Source organism: Synchiropus splendidus, chromosome 15 (genome assembly GCF_027744825.2).
Source record: "Synchiropus splendidus isolate RoL2022-P1 chromosome 15, RoL_Sspl_1.0, whole genome shotgun sequence".
NCBI lineage: Eukaryota > Metazoa > Chordata > Actinopteri > Syngnathiformes > Callionymidae > Synchiropus > Synchiropus splendidus.
In genome coordinates this window covers 11,279,110-11,301,960 of record NC_071348.1, presented here as the reverse complement: position 1 = coordinate 11,301,960, position 22,851 = coordinate 11,279,110, and the positions used below count along the sequence as shown (strand labels likewise).

The 22,851-nt window shown below is 40.8% G+C and overlaps 1 protein-coding gene across 1 annotated transcript in view; it reads left to right on the top strand.

Annotated features, from left to right (window-relative positions):
• Nucleotides 1–22,851, top strand: part of atad2b (ATPase family AAA domain containing 2B) — a 66,939-nt gene that overhangs the window by 21,006 nt on the left and 23,082 nt on the right. The window contains exons 17-25 of the mRNA XM_053844037.1: nucleotides 642–792; nucleotides 1,122–1,308; nucleotides 1,488–1,673; nucleotides 5,810–5,945; nucleotides 6,757–6,950; nucleotides 7,025–7,184; nucleotides 8,780–8,902; nucleotides 11,190–11,306; nucleotides 22,133–22,765. Of these exons, the coding sequence (XP_053700012.1) occupies nucleotides 642–792; nucleotides 1,122–1,308; nucleotides 1,488–1,673; nucleotides 5,810–5,945; nucleotides 6,757–6,950; nucleotides 7,025–7,184; nucleotides 8,780–8,902; nucleotides 11,190–11,306; nucleotides 22,133–22,765 (1,887 nt within the window). The remainder of the gene's footprint in view (nucleotides 1–641; nucleotides 793–1,121; nucleotides 1,309–1,487; nucleotides 1,674–5,809; nucleotides 5,946–6,756; nucleotides 6,951–7,024; nucleotides 7,185–8,779; nucleotides 8,903–11,189; nucleotides 11,307–22,132; nucleotides 22,766–22,851) is intronic.

Sequence of the window (22,851 nt, the reverse complement as noted above, 5' to 3'; positions counted from 1 at the left end):
AAACCAGATTTCTATTGAGGCTTTCTTTATGAATTAAGTGTAAACAGCTGCGGCTCATCAAGTTCTCAGATTCGATTGATCATATTTTGGCTTGCAGCAGCGTGCTTTTTCAGTTCAACAGTTCAAGAGCCTGTAATTCTGCGGCTGCTTCTGTAGCTCATTGTTCACCCCCTTTAAGCACTCAAGACATTGCTTGTGTTTTAACATCAATATGGAGATTATATGTCCTCCATTTGACTGCAAACCGGTTTCATAACAAAAAACATTTTCTTTTAATTAATGGTCCTTTTATGGTGACCACCTTGTTCCTTGTCTGGGTTTTTATGCAAGCATCGGGTTTTTGTGTTTAATATATTGTATTCTGTGGTCGCTTCTGCTTTGTTTTGTCCCCATTTGGCAATGTGCATAGAATATGTTGGCACACTGTGCTCTGTGAATAGCAGTGTTGCGATGACAAATGAGTTCCTGCCAGCATTTCCATAACTCTTTACTCCCACTCAAGTCCACAGGGGATTGTCTATCCTAATGCTTTAATGATATAAGTTTGTTAAAATAAACTTTGGTGTTTGTATTTTAATGGTCTTCTTGTGGAACAGCCAAGTTTGCCGCTTTTACCTTTTTCCTGTTCTGTGTTTATCCAGACGGTGACAATCAACTGTTTGAAGAGGACTTGTACAGCGATGATGACAATGATGACCACTCTGCTTCCATTTATGAAGACCGAACTACGGCGTCCCCAAAGAATCTGCCCTGCTTTTCTCCAACACACAGACCTCTTCTCCATTTCTCGTGGTAAGTTCCCTCACACACTCTTAGTTCTCACTTCATAACAGCCTACTTCAACACACTTCCCAGCTTCTTTTTTATCCAGTAAAATACCGAAATGCTGAAGCACGTGCTGAGACAAATGCACTCAGAATCATGATGCATGATGTAGACCTTCAGTCTGTCAAACATAATGGCTTGACCTAGCTATTACACTGTTGTGTCCAATTGCGGAACATTTATGTTCATTTGCTAATGGTTGTGGGTAATTAGTGTGTGCCAAGAGCTTACAACCCATTAAGGCGTTTATGTCCATGTTGCTTGCTCTTACCTCGCCTCTCCTTTTCTGCTGCTAGCTCTGCCATCCAACAGCCCACAGCATATCGACCCCGTCTTTTGCTGGCTGGGGCTCCAGGCTCAGGACAGAGTACACATATGGCCCCTGCATTACTGCACCACTTGGACAAGCTGCCTGTTCACCGCCTTGACCTCCCCACTCTCTACTCCAACAGCGCTAAGACGCCGGAGGAGTCGTGTGCTCAGGTAAAATGTGCTTCAGTATATGAAGTTCACAGATAATTTGATGCACACACACTGCTAATATTATTTAAGTGTTTTGTGAAAATATATTTTTTTTGTAGCTGGAGGCAGACATGCTCAGACTACAATGAGTCCTTTCCCCGTAGGGTTTGACCTTGAAGTTGACTTGAATCTGGTTCTAGGTTTTCTGCGAGGCTCGTCGGAGCATGCCCAGTGTGGTCTTCATGCCACAAATCACAGAATGGTGGGAGACAGTGAGCGACACTGTCAGGAGCACCTTCCTCACCCTGCTACAAGATTTACCCTCTTTTAGTCCTGTTCTCTTACTGGCTACTGCGGAGACTCACTACTCACAGCTGTCAGAGGAGGTAAGATCATTGTTCACACACACACACACACAAGCATTGTCCAGTTTACTCTGCACTTGGAAGCTTTTCAAAATCGTTTTACCTGTACTAGAATAGATAAATGTGATGTCTGCGGCCTAAACACTGCCTTGAATAAAGCTGTGAAAGAGCCAGTCCTCCTCTGGGCTTGCAGTTGAAGTTGATAGTCAAAAGACGAGGATAGCAAAAGATCATCACCAGCCTCCGGACAGCTCGAAAGAGAAAAGACTCGCACCAAGTGATGCGTAGCCGACTCTGAACTGCGTGGCTCTAACAAAGCTCATCGGGGAGTGGAGGCGCGAAAAGCCACAGACGAGCCGCCTACTTTCATCCTCATAGAGAGACAGATTAGGATCCTTGAAATGCTCATCCAGCACTGAGACACAGCCTGTAATTATTTACTTTGCAGCTGCTGTCATCGTCTGCCACTTATAGCCCCTTCTTCGCTCTCAACATCACACTTCCTTTAGGTCGGTATCCTTCATTCTGGAACCTGCTGAAGTGTGGGCTTATTGGTTTTGCTTCTTATCTTCTAAACCCTCCCTGTTTTTTTTCAGTACATATTTGCAATACAGTCCTAGTTACAACACACATTGCCCCTAATTTTACTGCATCTTTGGTCCACAAATTTTACAATCTCTTAATTGACAAGATGGACAATGGACAGTGTAGCGTAGTGCGGCTGAAGAAGACGTTTTTTTCTACTTTCTTTGAGCGATGAAGGTCATCTGTCTCAAAAGATTTGTGTGATACCTCATTTCCTTTTTCGGGTCAGCATCTTTTCTTCTCCCACTGTGTCCTGCCCCGTTTCATTACACTGTTTAGATGCGTTACTCTCTTTTCTCGCAGCTAAAGCCAAGGCAGGCCTCCGGTCACGTTTTCCGCTGTGAGGTGGTGTGGTTAATTTTAAGTGAGGGGAAATTTGTGGGTGGGGTGAAACCCCTACTTTGTTGTCTGGCTGTTATCTGGTGAGTTACAGTTAGAAAGTGGTCGTGTGACACAGCAGCATCTGACAAAATATAGAATATTATGTTAATTTCGGTTTCGTCCAAGGACTTCTCAGGGCTATTGAAAAGGCAGGCTGCTAAAATGATAAATGATGGCGACGGCGCAGGACTCCCCCTTGTGGCAACTGGACTGTTGCCATAAAACCACTTAAGAGAGTATTTCCAGAGTTATCGCCGATATCTTCATCCCTTTCAATCTTAATCCCAGCTGTTTTCCATGATCGTAATTCTATAATCACTGTCATATTATCCTCACAATTGATGTTATGAAATTTAAGTTTTCTGTGGGATTGCTTTGCATCATTTATTCATACTCTCTTTTACGTTTCATTTACTCATGGCTGCGGCTTTGAACGACTCCTTCAGTGGTACCAACGTTGTGTACTATTGATCATATAGAATTTCAATTTCAGACCTGCGCTGATGAAATAATTGGCCCGGTTTTATATTACGGTGCTTAGCAATTTTATGTTTCCAGGTGAATAGATTGCCTTTAGTTGTGTGGCAAGTTTTCATTTGGACTACCTTTTGAGACCAAGTGGATGGATGAAATGTTGTCTGAACCAGTCTTATCTATCAGTAAAATGGCTGCTTTGTGAAAATGTATAAATTATGAATCTTGAATCAACAGTCACATTAATTTAAAATGTGCTTCTTTATATTTTTGTACAAAACACACTTCATTAAATCAATAATCATGGCAAGCTTTTCCACTTGTTGTACCAAGTAGGTCTGATATCTTGTTGAGTGTTGGCACATAGCTCTGGATGACGGCTGCTGCCTCAGCTCCAGATGTCAAAAGGGGGCAAGCTGCAACCTCCCCTGCTGAAGCTACACGCTTGAGTCTCACTATGTTGCATCCCTTTGTTACTAAACTGCAGTTTGCTTTTCTTTGATTTACTTTCTTTTCCAATGGGGTGAGTCTCTGAAGTCCGCGGACCAAGAACTAGTTGATAAAATATTACTTGAATTCAGACTTGTCTTAGGTCCTGTCGGATTAAAGCAGACAGTAGAGGGATGTTTACGTACCCAGGAGCCTTGCCCTGCTGTGTCTGATCATTATTGTAAACTCCTATCAGTAACTGTTGTCAAATACATGAGTAAGCAAACCATTGTCCTGCCTCCAAATTGGTGGGGAAATGGAGTTTGAACAGAATTCTGTTTAATCCTGAACTCATTTTCACTTTTTTTTTTCTGGTGTGCGTTGAAATGATGCATCCAAGCAGTATAGTTTTCTGTGAGTGAAATGCTCGCCAGAGTGTTTTCCTCTTGTTCTGTAATTAAACAATTTTAAAGACTGCATCAGCGGCTTTATTTTGAGTGCTGTACTTACTGCTGGAGTTTTCCTTGATAGTTTTCTCCCAGCGTGAGCTCTCAAGCTTGTGTTCCACTGGGTGTCACTGATAATTACTGTTTTTTTTTTCTTTTTCTAATCCAGGTTATGGATGGTACACCGTCTCTTGGCACCTACTGCCTTTTATTTTTTCCTTTTTTCCTGCCCCTCATTATTTTAATCAAAAGTCAAAGCTGCTTAAACCATTTAATAAGGGTCAATCAAGTGGTTAATTAACATAGCTTTAGCAGTCATTTGATTACTGACACCGCAATTTATGTCTCACGCCAACTGCTCCTGCACATGGCAGGGATTGTTACGCATGCACTGCTCTAGTGGATAGTTTGTGTCAGCACCAAAAAAAAGAGCAGTGCATCACTGTTCTGATATGTACTGTAAGTTAGCTTGCTGTTAAAAGCAGTGGAATTTCATCACCTACGTCTGTAGAATCCCAGCTTTCTTTTTCTTCTTTTCTTTTTCAGACATATTTAGCTGTAGGAATCCCCTAATGCTTCTGAGCCAGAGTGATGATGATGAAACCTTATTGCCTGGTTCTGGATTGTGTTTGCCGTTTCATAACCCGCAGCACTTCACTGTCTTCAGTGGCCAATCCTGGTTGTCTCAATCTGAGGCACACATTACACAAAATGAAGTGTTACATTAATGTACACTCTTATTTCTTGAAGTCACATTGTGCTTGTAAAACAAAGGTCTACTTGTATTTATTTTCAACACTTTCCCCTGTGTCAGCTAGCCTCACGCTTCTGTTTATCTATCCATTTATCTTGCCTCATATCACTCCCTCAGATCTGTTCTTCAACCTCATGTTCATCATGATGCATGAGTATCAGTACTCACAGTGTGCTTTATACACTCTGAACGATTCCAAAAGTACTTCATTTGGTGGTTTCCTGTGGAAACCCTGGGGGAGCAGAGTTGTTCAGATTAAGTGCACGAAAAGACAGAGGGGTTACAAACCTGTCACAGATAAGAGAGAAGATCGATTTGAAAGACAGATGTGGGTGATATACAGTGTGCTGGAAGTGATTAGTCAGCATGATGGGAGGGTGGCTAGGAGACTGAAGCGAAAACGTTCTCAATCTAAGCAGTGATGGGAACCTGGTGACTCATTTCTTTGGTGTGTATTTAAGCAGTCATTCACTAGTAATTGATTTACCAAACACTTTTAATGGGGCATTTTTCTAATTTACATCCATTTACTCACCATAAGTTTAAATTGTATTATACGTTTTCCCCAGTGTTGGTTTGTGGTATTGAGTGTGAAACAGAGTACTATTATCTGGGCTATGCATTCTGTTTTTGAAACACTGAGCCAAAACCATTAAGCTTGGAAACCATCACTGACTAAATCTGGAATTTATGAGATGGAGTTGTTATCACTCCACCCGATCCTGGATCTCTGCAGTGATCTTCCATCCCCTGAATGAGAGGAACAGGAAGTAATTTGCATTGACAAGGTATATTTAGAAGGTTTGATGTACATCTTGTGATAAATTTGGCCACTCACAGGCTGGAATAAATGTAATGCAAACCCCTCTGTTTTCTTCTGTTGTAGTCAGGTAGAAAAAAAAAAGTATCGCCTCTTAAAATCGTGGAAAACAAATCAACAGTTGTAGGTGTAACTAAGGATAACACCATGTCCCAACGGCCTGCCAGCCACGTTTGTTTTCGGTTCATATTCTTGCTTAATGGCTTCAGCACGTACGGAACAGTGTGTGGTGCTGGCAACTAATTGTTGCAAATTGCTTTCGGCTCAGGTGAGAAGCATGTTCCAGAGGACCTACGGGGAGGTGGTAACGCTGTGTCCCCCTGGAGAAGAGGAAAGGAGAAACTTTTTCACTGACCTGATTTTAGTACAAGCAGCAAAGGCCCCTCTACGCCATCGAACCACAGGTAACTATTCATCTATTTCCTGTCCTTCGGTTATGCTCCGAAGGTTTCCACAATATTGTCGCTTTTGGATGCAATCTCTGTTCCTCAATTCTTTTTATCTGTCTGTAATTCGTGAAAACACTTTTATTTGTTAACAAGTCACAGTTGCTCCAATTGCCGTGGCTTCGATGTGAATCTTGTTTCTGTCCTTTTGGACTTTCAAATGCAAATCCTGTCCAACATTCATCATTGGTTTTCGCATTGACGCAAAGCAGGGGGTATCTCCTCGCCCAGTGCTCATCAGGGGTTCCTGCCTAACACGCTGCTCTGACTTTCAGCAGACTGGCAAAAACCGGGGCAATGAATTGATGCTTGGAGAGCTTGCCTGCTTCTGGGCATAATTGGAATCCAGGTTGTAATTCATTTGAAACCAATACTGGAGGTGTTACTGTGTGTTTCGATGGTTGTTGTCTTGATAGCTGATATGTAGTCTTGTTTTTCCAAATGTGTTGCGGAGCGTTTTTTTTTAAATTTATTTATTTTTTTAAGAGCTTCTGGATTGAATTTCTCATCCGTGAAATGACAATGAAGCATTTTGTTTTCATTGTGTATCATCTGGGTGGACCCCTTTTTTGGTCATATGTGAAATTGAATTTTGGTTCACTTGCACAATTTGTCATCCATCTGCTCACCAAATGTCCGTGAAGGGTGAAGAGAAAATGATTCTAATGCTTTAGTAATGACTTTTTGATTTGAGCTAATCATGTGGGGGAACTGGCAGTGGAAGAAACTGAATGTTAGCGATTCTCTTTTTTTTTTGTTTCGTGAACAGTGAGATGTTCAGAGACCCTGCCGGTTGCGGAAGCTCCAGGGCACAGAGTTTTGTCCGCTGAAGAGCAGCGACGCCTCGTTGAACAGGAAGAAGACACACTTCGGGAACTCAGGCTTTTTCTCAGGGACGTAACCAAACGCCTGGGCACTGACAAGCGGTTTAATGTCTTCCGTAAACCGGTTCATATTGGAGAGGTGAGTGCTCCAGAAGGAGAGACCTTGATGGGGGAAAACACATTGTAATCCCCACCTGTGTGCTTATATTTTAGGTGTCAGACTATTTGGAAGTTATTCGTCAGCCCATGGACCTTTCTACCGTCATGACTAAAATTGACACCCAACAATACTTGACAGCGAAAGACTTTCTGGTGGACATCGACCTCATCTGCAGCAACGCTTTAGAGTACAATCCTGATAAAGACCCTGGAGGTTTGCAGACAAATGAACTTGCTTCCATTTGAATGCGATTTATCTTTTCAATTATGTATGTGTTTAATATTTTGACTCATAATTATTGCACGAGGATGAAATACATGGTCAGGGCAAGTTGCTTTTAACCGAGCCTTCACTGAGCCCTAAAAAGTTTCTAGTATTGTTGTTGATTTTGTTAACCGCAATTACGCAAGTGATTTTCCATTCCCAGTGTTCAAACCTTTGTTGCAGTTCCTTCATGTATCTGAGAAAATTGTCTTGTTAAGCCCTACAAAATACTGGAACTACTAGACTCAGGGAAAAAAAACAAAAATCTTTTCTTGTAACTCCAGCAAGTTAAGAAACGCTGGCATAAATGGAGCAATTCTGTGCTCAGAAACATGTAGCTCGATAATGATCATTTTTGTTATGATATAATTTCCTATATTTCTTTGACTGCTGTCTTTCATTCTTGTCAAAAGTAAGTCTACTCTCAGTAACTTTGAAGACTTGCATATGACAAATTGATGGGAACATGCTTCACTAAAGGTTTAGATGATCCAAATTTGCAATATGACAACTGTATTAATTTACTGGCTCAAATATATTAAGCTCAGACTTGGACCATTTAGCAAAAACAAAAAAGAAAATGATCCTCAACTAGTTTTTCTGTGTTGTGTTAAAAATGCCGATAACTGTATCCATGCACCGGGAGCTTCTGCCATTTGTTGCAACGCATGCTTCACAAACGACACACTAAAGGGGAAAATGCAATTAGATAGTTTAATGAAAGGACTAACAAAGCCCCTTGCCTGTGCAGCCCGTGCCGGGTCCTGGGAATATGGACTGAGCGTCGACACAATTATGTTTGCAGAAAAGGTTGCTCTCAGATTGAACCCCAGTTTGCACGCTGCGTGGTTTCTGCTTAGCCTTCATGCCGGGGCACAATTATGTTTCTGCAAATAAACGCCTGCTTCATTGTGCGTCAGAGTGAAGAAGCAGATGCCAACTTTTGATATGCTAATGTTATCACTTCTGTGCAACTCACTGGCGATTTTGAAGGAATTCATTTTTAGTTTTTGATGGAAAATCCCACAGGTCTTCTGCTATATTAACAGGTTATCTGGATTTGGGCTGAGTTGAAGTGAGTTCCTTTTAGGCAGTAGAGGTATCTCGCTTATACAAGGTGGAGGGGTCACTCTTGCACACCACCTTTGGAATATGAGATTAAAAGAAATTTCAAAGTGCTTCTGATGAAGCCATTAACCTACCGACCTGAAGATGAAATATACTTCTTTTTGTACTCCATCTGCATGTCCACATACATGTTCAATGGTTAAAGTTTTATTTATTTGTTTTTTTCCTTGTGCTAATGAGGCAGCGCAGAATGCATGTTTGCATTAACTGATATTTGATAAAAAACAAGAACATGAAGACACTGAAATTCACTGGTCACATCCTCCCAGTTAGACAGGTCTATATAACAGGGTTCCCATACTAATACAGAAATAATAGACAATGAAGTTGTTTGGAATGCAACCTCTGCCCGCATTGTTAACAAATGTTTAATAACAAATGTCTCACCAAACCTTTTTTTTTATTTTCTGTCTTAGACAAGGTGATCAGGCACCGAGCATGCAGTTTCAAGGACACTGCCCACGCCATATTTGCTTCCGAGCTGGATCCAGAGTTTGATCGAATGTGCGAGGAAATCAAGGAAGCAAGGAAGAAGCGGGGTGAGAATGCTGTTACTACCCTGCAGTCTTTTCAACAGCTTTTCAGAACTCTGAATCCATGCCAGATTTCTGTCTCTATCTAAGCTCAGATTTCTGATTTTCCAGAGAAAGAAATTTCTGGCACGTTAGGATGCTGGCTATTAAAGAGATATCGCTGTGCGAAGTGCTGCAGGCACTTTTACGTTCTCTGCTTGCTCCCCTTGTTTCATTGTGGTACACATTCTCCAACGACAAGGAGCTTTGATGTCACTAGACTCTCCATAGATCCATATGAAAACAGGAACATGACAGCTGTGTAGCAATGCTAGTCATCATAAAAAGCCAATCACCTGCTCCAGTTCACGTGACAAACAGTACTTGTATTGTGTTACAGTTAGAGGTCTGTTTCCATCATGAAACTTATCCTTATAGTCTGATGCTAGGCAGTAACATGTCCCGATTTAATGTCCAATAATTGGTCTAACTTCACCCATCTACAGTTAGATAAAATAGGTGTGAATTGTGCATTAGACTCGACACAAATGTTTTCATATAAATAAACATGAATTTGCAACTAACATTTCCACCAGTGGAATTTAGATAATGGGTTTTTGCTCCTATATCGACCAGAACGTCTCAAAAAGGAGTCTTCAAAAGGGTCTGTTGCTGCAGGTTTGTGGTCCAACAGTCAGACTAAGGGGCGTCAAGCTGCCACAATATTGAGCCTTGTCACATCAAACCAATGAATCACAGGCTTTTTTAAAATCTTAAATGCCTCAAAATGCAATGTTACGCCAACAGAGCCGACCTCTTGGAAGACCGGAGACGAGAAGCAGCAAATGAGACAAATAAAACGTGTGATGAGGTCGTGATTCAAGTACAGAACATTGCAGAGTGTGTTTCATGAGTCAGTCTCGATGCTGGACCCCATTTTCCCACTAGTTTAGAAGTGATCCTCATGCAGTTTTAAGCCGGGTGCACCACTGATCTTTCTGTGGCGCAGACAGCACCACTGCACCTGCGGCTTATAGAAGGTTGTGGTTCATGTATGTACAAGAACTAAGCAGCTAATATTGCAGTGCACTTTATAGTCCAGAATTTATGGTATATGTGCTTGACAGGGTGGATCAAAAACTTTCACCACTGGGCCCTTTGAGGACTGGTCTGAGGATCCCTGCTCTCTGAGGTTGCTTAGGTTGCTTGCATTCTCAGCAGTGAATGTCTTCACTCACGCAGTCTTAAGTGTCCTTTATAGGTAGAAGCGTATCCACTACCAAAGTCAGTTTGGATGAAAGATGTTCTGGTACTACAGATTGGTGGATGTTGGGAAATACTCCAAAAGGCATAAATATTTTCCGATGTGCTTATTTTTACTTGCTCTTCGTACGCTCTCCCTTAAAGCTCTCAAGTGTACAGAAGAGCAAATTTCTCTTCATTGCACTACGGCCTACACAGCCTCACCCCTAAGGGCCTATCGACTTCTGTCTAGAGCCACAGAGGCCTGACTCCTCTGTGTCATGCTGGAAATGTATCAAAAGAAGAAGGAATCTTCAGATGTCACAGTTGCTTTTGATTTCTTCTTTTAGCCACTAACAGTACAGGATGCTGAAATGAATATTGCAGGAGCAGAAGTCAACCGCCGGAGAGGAAGAATACATCACTGTAAATATTTCATCCTTTAGTCAAGGTCCTGCTGTAAAACCATTAATTAAGGCCAGATATTTGTGGTGTCCAGTTGCTGGATCATGAGATGAAAGTGGCCGCCATAAAGTACAGCGAGGAAAACGTTGGATATACTGTGCCTTCACATTGCTGATTCCTTTAAACATTTGAATCTTTGTTCTTGAGTCATGTCAACTTAAGCAGGAGTTTTAATGTAACAAACACATCACCTGCTGTACTTGAATATGAGTTTTGTGGAGAATTGAATTGCTTTGCTTCTATTTCAACCAGCAACTTATTAAAACAATTATTCTCACAGATTTTCCGACCAACTACATGATATGCATACAATTTAATTTGCGCATTATTATTATTATATGCCTTTTTGGTCACTGCTGTTATTTTGTTATATTTCTTATATATTAATATTTGTTTTTCTGATTCCCTTATTTTTATGGCATTAATTGATATGTTATTTCATTATTTTTTTTTTAATATTCCATAATTATTAATAATGGAATGTTTTTTTTATGTACTTGTCTGTTAAGGCTGCTATGACATGTTGAATTTCCCCACTGTGGGAGTAGTAATAATAATAATTGTTAATATTATTATTTGTGTAACATTATGTTTTTGTACTCTTAAGACCACCAGACCCCGACTCTGCCCACTCCTGTGGAAACCAGGAAGCCCCAAACCCAGAGTGAGGAGCCATCCAGGAAACGTGTTCCATCTGAAATGATGGACACAGAAGATGCCCCAAGTGAGTTATCCAACCTCGCTGTTTCATTTGGTTGTGCCCAAGAAACAAACTAAGAAAAATATTTGCTGTCAGTTAAGCATTTCAAAATTGAAGTTATCGATTCATGGTTTTGAGTGCACCTGTTATTTCTTCTCTCAACCCAACAGGATGCATTTGCTCTTCGCCTTTCATAATTCTGCTGCAGCAGGAAGCAGCTGTGCTCGATTACAACTCTAAAACAGATGCACCAAACCTGACACAGCACACCTGCCTGCATATTTAAGTGTGCATGTGCGAGGCATGTGCTTGTATACATTCATTACTCAGTTGTGAAAAGGCAACACAGTAAGCAGCCTCATACGCTCACTAGCTGTCCTTTTACATGGAATACATCCACAATACAAAGCAGTAAATCGGGAAAGCCAGAGGTGAAGTGGGATCATTATATAATGTTAGGGGGACGATTTGATTTTGTTTTTACCAGTATTCAAGCAAGGGGTGAATCGGGTATGGATTAGTTTATAAATGCAAGGAAGTGAAGGGGGCAATTCCTTTACCCGCAGGTCGGTGTAGTTCACGCTTCTAACACAAGGAGGTGCTTGTCTCTTATTAGTTCACGAAATGCTTCCTGTGAGCTCAGAACGGTTCCCTTTTCCAGGGGACATGGTTCCCTCCTGAGAGATAGGGTTCTCTTTTGGCTACTACGAAGACTTAAGAGTGAAGCCATTTTCTGTCTAAATCACCCAGCTGTTTATCTTGCACTTGGAGGGCATAAATGTTAATACATTCAGTAAGCAGATTAAAATCATATCAAAATCTTCACTCTGCCAAAGCCTGACTGAGCTTTTGACTGTGTTTTGTGTACAGTCTTATGATCACCACAAAGTTGGTGATTGTAGTTTCATTTAAATTACCATTGAATAAAAAAAAAACAAAAAAAACAAAAAAAAAAACATGGAATTATATGGACGTAATATGTTCTGGTTTTGATATTTCTATTCGTGATTTCGGAAAGACCTTTTATTTTGCTGTCATCCACTACTCACTCGCACTGTCTTCAATTTAGAGTCATCACTTGAACACTGGTTGTTTTTGTAATGTGGAATTGATATTTTATTGTTCGTAATAGGCTGGTTTAATACCATTTTTGAGGTACATTTTTTCCTTTTTGGTCTTGTCATATGCATTCATAGTATTTAAAGGGAAACTAATGTTCTGATTTGGGTGTCTTTGAAAATTAATTTGGACTCCTAGAAAACAGTTGTGCTTAACTCTTTAACATTTGAAGAATGAAGATGCTGAAATCATGTTTCCCCAGCCACGCCCACTCTGCTGTGATTGGTCAGAAAGAAACATTCATCTGCAGTTAAGCAGAAGCGTCACACTGCACTTTTAAACTCCATTTAACTGCAAACCTGGCAGCTAAAATCCATGCCAGTCAAAGCTTCACTTCCTTGTCAGTCCAAAAGAACTGAGCTTCACTGTCCTATCCATATAAGCATATGGATGTTTAGAGGTGACCATTGACACAAAAATGGAGCACCTGCTTATCATTATCTGTTGCACGGCTCAGTCTAATTAGGAGGTGGGTGGATTCAGGTGGAGGCAGAGTGAAGCCCACTGTGACAACACAATGGGCTTCACCCTTCTTGTTCACCTCGATGTCAGACTGCGGAGGACTTTATAAAGAAATAAATGAAGCATCATCACGGGAAGGGACTTACTGCATCATGGAGAGGAGCTCTTCAACATTTGAAACATAAGCAACAACAGTAAGACGCGGAAGTTGGATTTGGACATTAGCGGCTCTTTAAACCTCCAATGGACCCATTGTTGTTTTGTGTCCAACATGCAAGTTGATGGAGTTGTTGTTTTGCATGTATTCCTCACTGTTGATAGAAGGAAACTACTATTCCAAATCAAGTAATGGCAGTTAAATGTGAGTTTATGGCTTCAGCAGGTGTTAAGCTGCTGTCTTTTATCTACTAAGGCAAATGTCACAGTTATGGACCAGCAATTAAGTGCTTGGGAGAGTCATTATCAGCCCCCAACAGGGGCCTAATTAATTATCCTAACTTGGGTGACTAATTTGTGACTTAGACAGCCAGTTCTCACCTGGAGCACATCAGCAAGGCAGCTATTAAGCTAATTGATCAGTGTGTCTTGTCTGGAGATATGATGCAGGCGTCATTTTCATGAAGCTGGTACCCTCATCCACTGACAGGTGTTGACTGCAGCATGGTTATTTTTATGTATATTTTTTTCAAGGGTGGAAAACCTGAAGGTTAAAGTTATCCCCAATGACTTCCTGCAGGAAGGTGGTTTGGCGTCTGCCGGCTTTTATCTGGGCCGTCGGTCCTCCTTGCCCATTTGCCTAGAGCTGAGAATTGCCTGCGTGACATTCAGATATAACTGAGAGCAATGACAGGGATGATATGCACTATTTGGAGACTTTCAAAAAGCCTTATTTAAGGACCAAGGATATTTTCGAAAAAGGTGTAAAAAGCAGCGGCCGTGAATAATCCCAGCTGCTGAAATCTAGATGGCTGTGGCTGCACAGCAACTGTCAGGTCAATCACAGATAGGCAGAGAGGAGACCTCACTGCTGCTGAAGCACAGAGAAATGGCTTGTTAGGTATGGACCTCCCACTGCTTGGCCACTTGCTAAGAGAAAACCCAAGAGCCATTACCGTAGCCTCAGCCTGGGTTCATTTGTGGTTCATCACCACAAGGAGACGGTTCATATACAGTGCCTTCCTTTCATTCATAATTTAATTCTGTTTGTCATGTTCAGTCATAACGCCTGGCCTCCTGGTATCTGCTGTCGAAGTTAATCTCAGTTTGGTAGTCACCCAGCCTCTCTGACGTTGTGGCTCAGTACATGGTGTTTATTCTTAAATTTTGTCCTTGACTTGCTTCTCCATGAGGTTGTAGAAGGGGTCAGAATGCTGGGGGTTGACTTGTACAAGACTTTTAAAGGTGATTTCAAGGGGAGGCTGAGCTAACACATTGGAGTCAAATGGAATTAGAATCGAAAAAACACAACTGACATTTCAACGGCTGAGAAGTTCAAACAGCACTTTCATTGTTGGTCATTGTGAAAATTGCTATAATCTCAGTTATTCTCCGTTTTGATTGAACGCATTAAAACATTTGTATTGGGACACATTGGTTTCCTTACTTGAGAGAATAGTAGATAAATCATCAAATAATTTTGTGAACATTATTTACTTGCGTCAAGTTACATGTTCTTCCGTATCTTATTAGCTAGAGTATATTACAGACTATAGAGCACACCGGAATATTAGCCACTAAATTTAAGAAGGAAGATAGCTTTTTTTTTTTTATACATAATCCGCACTGGTCTATTTGCTGCGGGTGCTGTCTCCACCGTAGAAAGGTCAGTGGTGCATCCGGCTTAAAAATGCTGGGTTCTACTAGTTTTGAAAACGTAATCCTAACATGTTGCACATTCGCGATGAAGACACCAGTCATGCTTGGGTGCGAACGTTCTTCAACAAGCCCTACTCTTGCCCATGTAGCCATGCTATTACTGTAAATTCCGGACTATAGAGCACACTGAAATATTAGCCGCACCCACCGAATTCATGAAGGAAAATAGATCTTGTTCATGCATGAGAGAGAAGGAAAGGTCAGTGGTGCACCCATCTTAAAACTACATGAGGATCACTTCTGAGCTAGTTTTGAAAACGGGCTCCAACATGGAGACTAACTTATGAAACAAACTCGGCAATGGTCTGAACTTGAATCACTAACTCCTCACATTTTTTATTTACATGAAAGTGCTCAAAATGCGCCGTTTTCGTCCTTGTGTCTAAAGTTCCGACACCACAGCTGATCTCAGCTGCTGCTTCTTGTCTCCGGTCCTCCAGGAGATCAGCTCTGTGGGCCGAGCCGCGGACACAGGCGAAAATGGCGCATTTTGAGCGCTTTAGGGTAAATCAAACGCTGATGATTTCATCGGTTTAATGTGACGAGGCTCAATATTTCGGCAGTGTGAGGCCCTTAAGCCTGTAAATGTCCATATACTAGCCACGCCATGAGATAAAAGTAGCAGCTTATAGTCTGGAAATTACGGTAATTTGACACTTGACCAAGGAAGTGTATATCCTGTATTTGTCCTGCTAAAGCGTCCCCACAATTACAATTACTAAACAACATGTGATTTCCAAATTATCGTATTTAGAAGTTTTGCTTTGTCATGGTAATGAAAGTCAGAAAGATGGCTGTCTCGACTAAGGTCTCCCTCTGTAAATGCAGAGTCATTGTATTGAAGGAGAAATCTAATTTTCAAGGATTCCGACTGCCACTCAGTTGGCAAGCTGTTCTGTATTAGCCTGCTATTGTTTTCCCAGAAAAAAGGAAAATAATGAAGATGCTGTCCTCGTGTCACTCAGTAGCACGCCCAAGGCAACAGCCGGCAGGCTACACTCTTGGAGAAGAACCCTGCTGTCTCTTCCACCTTGTGTTCGCATCCCATTAAATAAACAACTCCTCTTCCTGACGTCAATCTTTTGCGAAACCTTGATGGCATATTCAATGGCACAATAGGAAAAAAAAAAACATCCTCAGATTTAAGTTGTTACTGGGTAAGAAAAAAAGTGACCTGGATTTCATTCAGACTTTGTGAGAATGTGCAGACAATGTGATGACAATGTGGGGTGTTTTTATGTCTCGGTGCAAGAAGATAGGTGTTAATAAGGGAACGGCTTTTCTGCTGAAGGCTTTTCATAGAAAAATATGTTCAGCATGACGGATATTCACTTTCCTTGGGAAGTAGAAACACCATGCATTCAGGTGTTTTTATCAGAATTTATTGTCCTAAATCATACTCGTAATGATATACAGTTTATCGTAGTGCTATTTCACATTTCAACAAAGTTTTCAAACCTATGTATGATGTGGGCTTCCTTGAGAATGTTTTTTTTTTTTTTTTTTTCGGGCCCACTGTTGCCTACCAAAATAACTAAGCAGCTGCTTAGAGCACCCCTTGTGACCTGTTGCTTTATGATGAATCATAAATCATGCTTTAGTTACAGCAATGAGATTTCAACGTCAAAACAATTTGATATTGATCATGTTCTAATATATGATACAGGACAGTCGCAGACGACGCATTACTAGGCCAGTAAAAGTATGCTCATTGACATTGCAGTATTGCCTAAATGTAAATGATTATTTATTTCTGAATTGATGAATATATGTTGCTTATTTGTGGCACGTCATTTTTTTTTTATTTATCTCTCTCCCTCTCCCTGTGTGTCTTGTTGACTCTAAAATATTTTTGTCGGGGCTCTGGAATCTGTTCTTATGTTTTTCACTTTTTTGTTTTGGATTCTCCGAATTCACGAATGGATTTTGAAAAAAATCTTAAAATGTAATTAACTAGTGCTTTTATTTATTTATTTTTTTACATGTTTACCTGAAACAAACCCACTTTTTGAGATTTAGATGACTAAAAATTATACCCCAAAAAATATGCCATTGAGAAATATGCTGCTGTGGCAAAACAAACACATTTTCTCAATGCTGTACAGTACAACAACCACAGCCATACATTTAACACTCGCTGTAGCCAGGTGCACATTTTGATTTCGATGCACCAAGCTGAAACAGCACCTGAACTAATGTTGTGACTGTCAGTCTGAGGATTCTGCACGCATCTAGTGCGATGGCGCTTAGTGGGTCTGGTTGCTATGCGAAACTGAGGACTTGTTGCACACAAGGCATCTGGCGCAGAGTCAGCTGCTATCTCGGTTTCCGGTCCACAATGTTGGCAGAATTTGTTCACCTGACGCATACAAGTACTCTCCTCAGTTATACAGCGACAAATAGATTCTGGAATTCCCTCAGCAAGACCGTGATTGCTGAAATTTACAGCCATTTTGTTATCTTCTTCTAAAGCCATTGTCCTCCAAGACTCTTGAGACATTCAAACTTAAATTTGGATGCTCATTAGATATTGTCTTCAAGCACATATCTTGACATCTAATGAAGAGCTTCGGATAATCCCTTGTCACTACCATTGAACACACCCAGAGCCCTTGAAGAATAAATGTTGCGTATAAGCTGCCATTTCTTGGCTCATTGTGGCGCCAAGCGTGAAATGAATGCAAAAGCACCCTCAATGACTCTTATTTATTATGTTTGAGTGCAGAGGAGCTGTCACCAGTGTTGTCTCCTGAAGAATCATCTGCTTCTGTTCATATCTGTCTACTGTATCAGTTGGCTGTTAGTGCATCACCAACCAGCGTTATTGCATTTGAATGTTGTTTCCTTATTAGTCTGCTAGTCAGGTAGCAATACATGCTTGTAAATGACTTTCCTTTCTGCCTAGAGAGTTTGTGGGGATGATTAAGAGGTGCTGTTGATCGAGCTTTTTCAATGAATGCAAGCTGTGACGCCTTGGGATCTAAGATGTGACACGGATTGGGGAAAACACGGCAATGCATTTGAATACCTGATGCAAAGAATGAAAAGCAAGAGCTCTGACACCTTATTTAGTACAAGATTTTAAGACCACAATTTGAGGACTGCTCTACTTATGTATAGAAGATTAAGTGCTATATTATTCTAATTCCTTGTTGAGTGAATTACATTTCAATGAGGTCTCTCGACATTTTTGGAGCTCACTGTTAAAAATGGTCTTTTCCAAAACGGACGCCCATCTGTCCGTCCATCCATGTTCAGAAACTCTTCTTAGAACGGTCACATTAAGCAAGGCGAATTGCATTAGACCACCGTAAGAGTGCAAATGAGCACTGGCTGTTTTTCTTCTTCTAATAACATTAAATTACCTCTCAAATTGCACTTATCCAGACTAATCACCACATCTCCATTAAACCCAGAGATTAGATGCTTTTTTGTTTTCTTCCCTCCTCCTCCATCGTCCTGCCTTTTCTCATCTTACCAATCATTAGGAGTTTCCAAGGACAACTCATCAGTAGTGTTTAAGTCAGACCTTTGTGTGGTTGCAGGTGATCAAGCAGGTTGTGCCGTGTGTGCTGTTCCCTCTCATTAATGTGGCTGACTTTATGCTGTGTAAACCTGGACTGGAAAATGCGTAAAAGCTTTTTGTTGATGAATGTGTGCTGTGGGTATTAGTGATCCAAATGAATAGCCATGAAACATATTCATATGTACACTTCCTTGAAAAAAGTCAAAACTCTGGTCTTGGTCTTCTGCACACTGAGAGGCTACTATTATCTGGTTCTGAAAAAAAGTATTTTCTGGTGATTCACCATATCAATCTCACAGACTGGCGCCTTGAAATTTACTCCCGTTGTTAAACCTCTTTTCATAAGTCGATGAAGGACATATCTGAATTTTTATTTCCATGTTTTTGTCCGTCTACACCAAGGTTGACTGCCAGGCTTTACTGTTTTATCTGATTCTGTGACCCAAGCAAAAACCTCTGGAGGAAGCTGCTCCACCTGGGAAAGTGAAATGTGGTCAACTTGCTCTGACCAAGTGTAAAGCAGACAATTCATCGAGACCTTCTTCACACCTTTTTAGGAGCAGTATTGAGTTGTCAAACAGATGGACAGCAAAGAGGCTTTTGTCAGGGACAGGGTTTATCCGCTTGAGTAGTACTTGATTGATACACTAAAAAACATTTATCTGGTTTTACTTCTCTCCATGAGGCAGTTGGAATATCTTTGAAATATAGTGCCCTGTGTTTGGATGTTTGAACAGCAGCTTAGTTGAACTCCATCAAAATAGTTTTCTGCACTTTTAACCACCGCCAAAATAGGTTTTTATTTTTTTTGTCAACCAGCAGGCTTGTACTGGCCAAGCTGAGATGCAGTAGTGCTGTGGGCTACTGGTGCATGAGACTGTATCTGTCTTTTTGAACGAACACCATAGGTACTCTCCACAGGTCATTTACCAAGCAGCAGATGTACACAAAGACGCTGATGCTTGGGATGAATAATGTGGTCTGTAATATGAATGTGGTTGCGATATCGTCAGCCTACTGCAGCTTCCCTTCCATTTTTGTGAAACATATTATACATTTGTGGATATATATATATTTACATTTTTTACATCCACGAGATGTTAAAGATTACACTGAGTGAGAATTGAACATTATCTAGGGTGATTGATCACCTTCAGTTGCAATGGAAAAGATGAGCTCATTTATGCAAGCTGACGTTTTATTAAAATGTCAAATCATTTGACAAACTGCCTATTGTGACCTGGAAATCCCACATATTGTCAGCACAATAATACCGTTCTCTCTCCCATTACCCTCCTGGCTGCTTTAAAACTTCAACATATATTCTGTTGGATAAAAACATTTGACTCATAGGAAGTAAGCAATTCAGGTCAATTACTTTGTTTTTATTTTTGACTTTGATTAATGGTGGGCGTAATTTTTTTTTTTTTAATAAGCCTTTTTTAGTCATAAAAAGACTAGCATGTTATTGGATTGGATACTATTGAGTCAGTGTCGCTTTAACTTTACATTAACATGAGTTTCATTAAAACTTTGTAAGAAGAAACCTAAACCTATCAACGAATCAGGTTAGTGCTTGGACTATTAGTGGAGGGCCACTAGTATAAGAATATCATTTTTCTTTAAAGATGTTTTGGAAGAACCTTCTTTCTCACCTTATTGGTGCACCAAACCAAAGAGGGATTTTGATGGCTAGTTTCAATAGAATAAGTATGTGGCTTGAATGCTTCTGAGCGCTGGACTGGGGAGCTTAATTTATTCATTAACTTCCTCTGTCAAAATTGGAAACTTTTTGACCTGTTTTTCTCTCTCAAGCTTATAGTTCTTGCATATGGAAACCGACCTGCCGCACTGGCAGGTAGATATGACAAATCTCTGACTTTTCTGGCCATGTGATCATTCCTGTGGGCACTTTTAATTATTACAAAGTGGTTAGGTTCTGTTCGCTTTCTCTTTTTTTTTTTTTTTTTCTCTTCTCGCGTCCGCTCTGCTGCAGGCATATCTCCTCTCCATGGTTGGCTGTTCATGCTCTCACAGTTTTCATGCATTATTTAAGAGATGAATGTGACCAGTCATTTGCTGCCATTCTGTCTCACCTTTGCCTCCCTTAAGAGTTTGCTTCATTGCCCTGTGAGTGATATCTGACCCCAGCAAGACCCCTTTCGAGCCTTTGGTTTTCACATGTAAAGAAGGACGGCTTATATCTTGGCAAAGAAATTATTTATTTTCCATTGCTTTGAATGTGACCACCTATTTCCTGGCGTAGATGGTTCTTGTGAAAGAAGAATCTAATCCACCTCCACAAAGCATTACTGTCTTATTACCTGATGTAGATGATTGATAATTATTTTAATAATAATTTTATTATTTTTTAATAATAATTAGATTAGATAGTTGCCTCAATTCTGCTTCCCAGTCTTAATGGTGAAGTTACACAAAGGTCTTTGTTTGTTCTTTAGCACAGCATCTCCTTCCAAATGGTCAAGCATCGATCCTGCCAGATTGTCATTGAACAATCTCTCACTGAAGAACAACATGTACTGCTCCCCTGTTTTTATTCGACTGGTTATTTTATTATTATTCTTGCATTGTTTTGGTCAGTGATGAGTTTAAATTGTATGTTTTAATTGTTTCATTTTGTAAAACCGAAGATCTCTTTTTGGTGTGACAGTAGCATATGACTCCAGGGAGCCCCAAATCCCATGAACATTTACATAGAGAAAGCACCATGACCATATAATTACACATTTATCTCTTTAAAATTCAAACTTCCCAAAATGTCATCCCAATCCATGAATATTGTGACACTTCTACTTTGCTCATTGAGGAAATTGCTGTTGTTTTATTGTATTGAACTTCTTTGAGGTGATTTTTTTTTGTCTGGTGGTCATCATCATGTGCATGTAGAATAATCTACAACCATCAATGATTTCCATCAGCCCCCTAGTGAGATGGCACGGCAGCGAGCACTTCCACAGCAGCACCGACCAAAAGTGAATTTAAAATGGCTGCAATTCGATGAAGATGGATTTCAATTCTTCAGCAGTGCGGGTGTTTCTTCAGATAGTGATTCCCACTGTCAGCACATTGTGAAACAATCCATGTAGGAAGTTGAGGGAAAAACGACAGTCTTTCTTCTCCTGTTGCATCCTTTGAGTGAATCTATTGGAGGATTCAGTATAAACTACCCCGTTTCACACAAAAGAAACTGCTCCTCAAAGGCATTACGGTGGGCACTAATTGTTCACAATTTCCCGCCAGGTTGTTGGCTATTTCCATGTGGCTGATAAGAAATGCATGGCTGTCCATTAAGAAGGTCATTACCAGAGTGATGAAAGGGAAGAAACCCATCAACAAAATGTTTGCAATTCCAGTTACGAAGATTAAAATCTCTCTCCCCTAATGCCGCATTTTCATCCGTAATGTTTGCACCATGTTGGAAGACACTGGAGTTCTTTCATGCAACTATTAATCCAACGATTTATATTCAGCTGCTTGGTCATTGTGAAGTGTAACGGTTTATCCAGACTGACTACTTCAACCAGCTGTGACTCAGGGATCTCAGGTGTGAACAACCCAGGGTCAAGATGAAAAATGTTCTCCCGGTCAAAGGTCTTCTGCTTCTTTGATCCATCCTCTTTTGAATACAACCTAATAACATTTTTTTTCAAGCTACTAAAACTTTATCAGCTGGCTACTTGCAATGCATAAAAGCGGCACTATAACTGTTCTATCTCTTATCTGTCTTATTTTCATCATCAGAACACTTTGTAGTGCTCATCCCATACCTGTTCATTTTTCAATGTTGTGTGTGAATATAACAACCTTTGTTTGATGTACTTTTTCTTAATATCTTTGCTTTCTTCAGTTACAGTTATAAAAAGAAAGCTTCGCCGGCGGTCAGCGTGGGGAAGAGGAATTATCCGCAAGAAAAAGATTTACAAGAAAGAAACTGAAGGGGAGGAGGAAGAGTATGAACCTGAGGCAGAGTTGGGAGCTACAGGGCCCAGTGACATGTGTTTGACACTGGATGAGGATTCGTCATGCGACACCACAGGCACTCAGGCCAATGGCCATCATCCTCACGTCTCTTCCATGGAGGAGGAAAGCTCCAATGAACCTCCTGTTGAACCCCCAGCAGTAGGTGATTCACATGACAAGCCAGGACCTAAGGAGCAGCGAGCCAAACCGGGGGCCAATAGTACTAGAAAACACTCACTGAGCGAAATGTTGGAGTCTTCCGCTGCTGAAACTCAGTCCAAGCTTGCTGACGGCCTGTCAGTTCAGACGGACTGCGTGAACGGGAACGAGTCGATGGATAGTGTGGACTCACTAAGCCTAAGAACACATGAGGTTGAAAAAAGGACTCCTCAGGGCCCGGCTACCCCGCCGGAACAAGACAAGCACAAAGACAAACATGAGGTGACACCAACTCAGGAGCCCCCTCTCCAACATAGGAGCATGACAACAGCAGATGAAAAGGGAGATCGAGACAAAGAAGGTAAATTGAATACATTGTAGTCATTAATTTACTTGCTCCTTTTAAATGTATCATCATATTCATGAATGTTGTGTTCAAAGGGGATG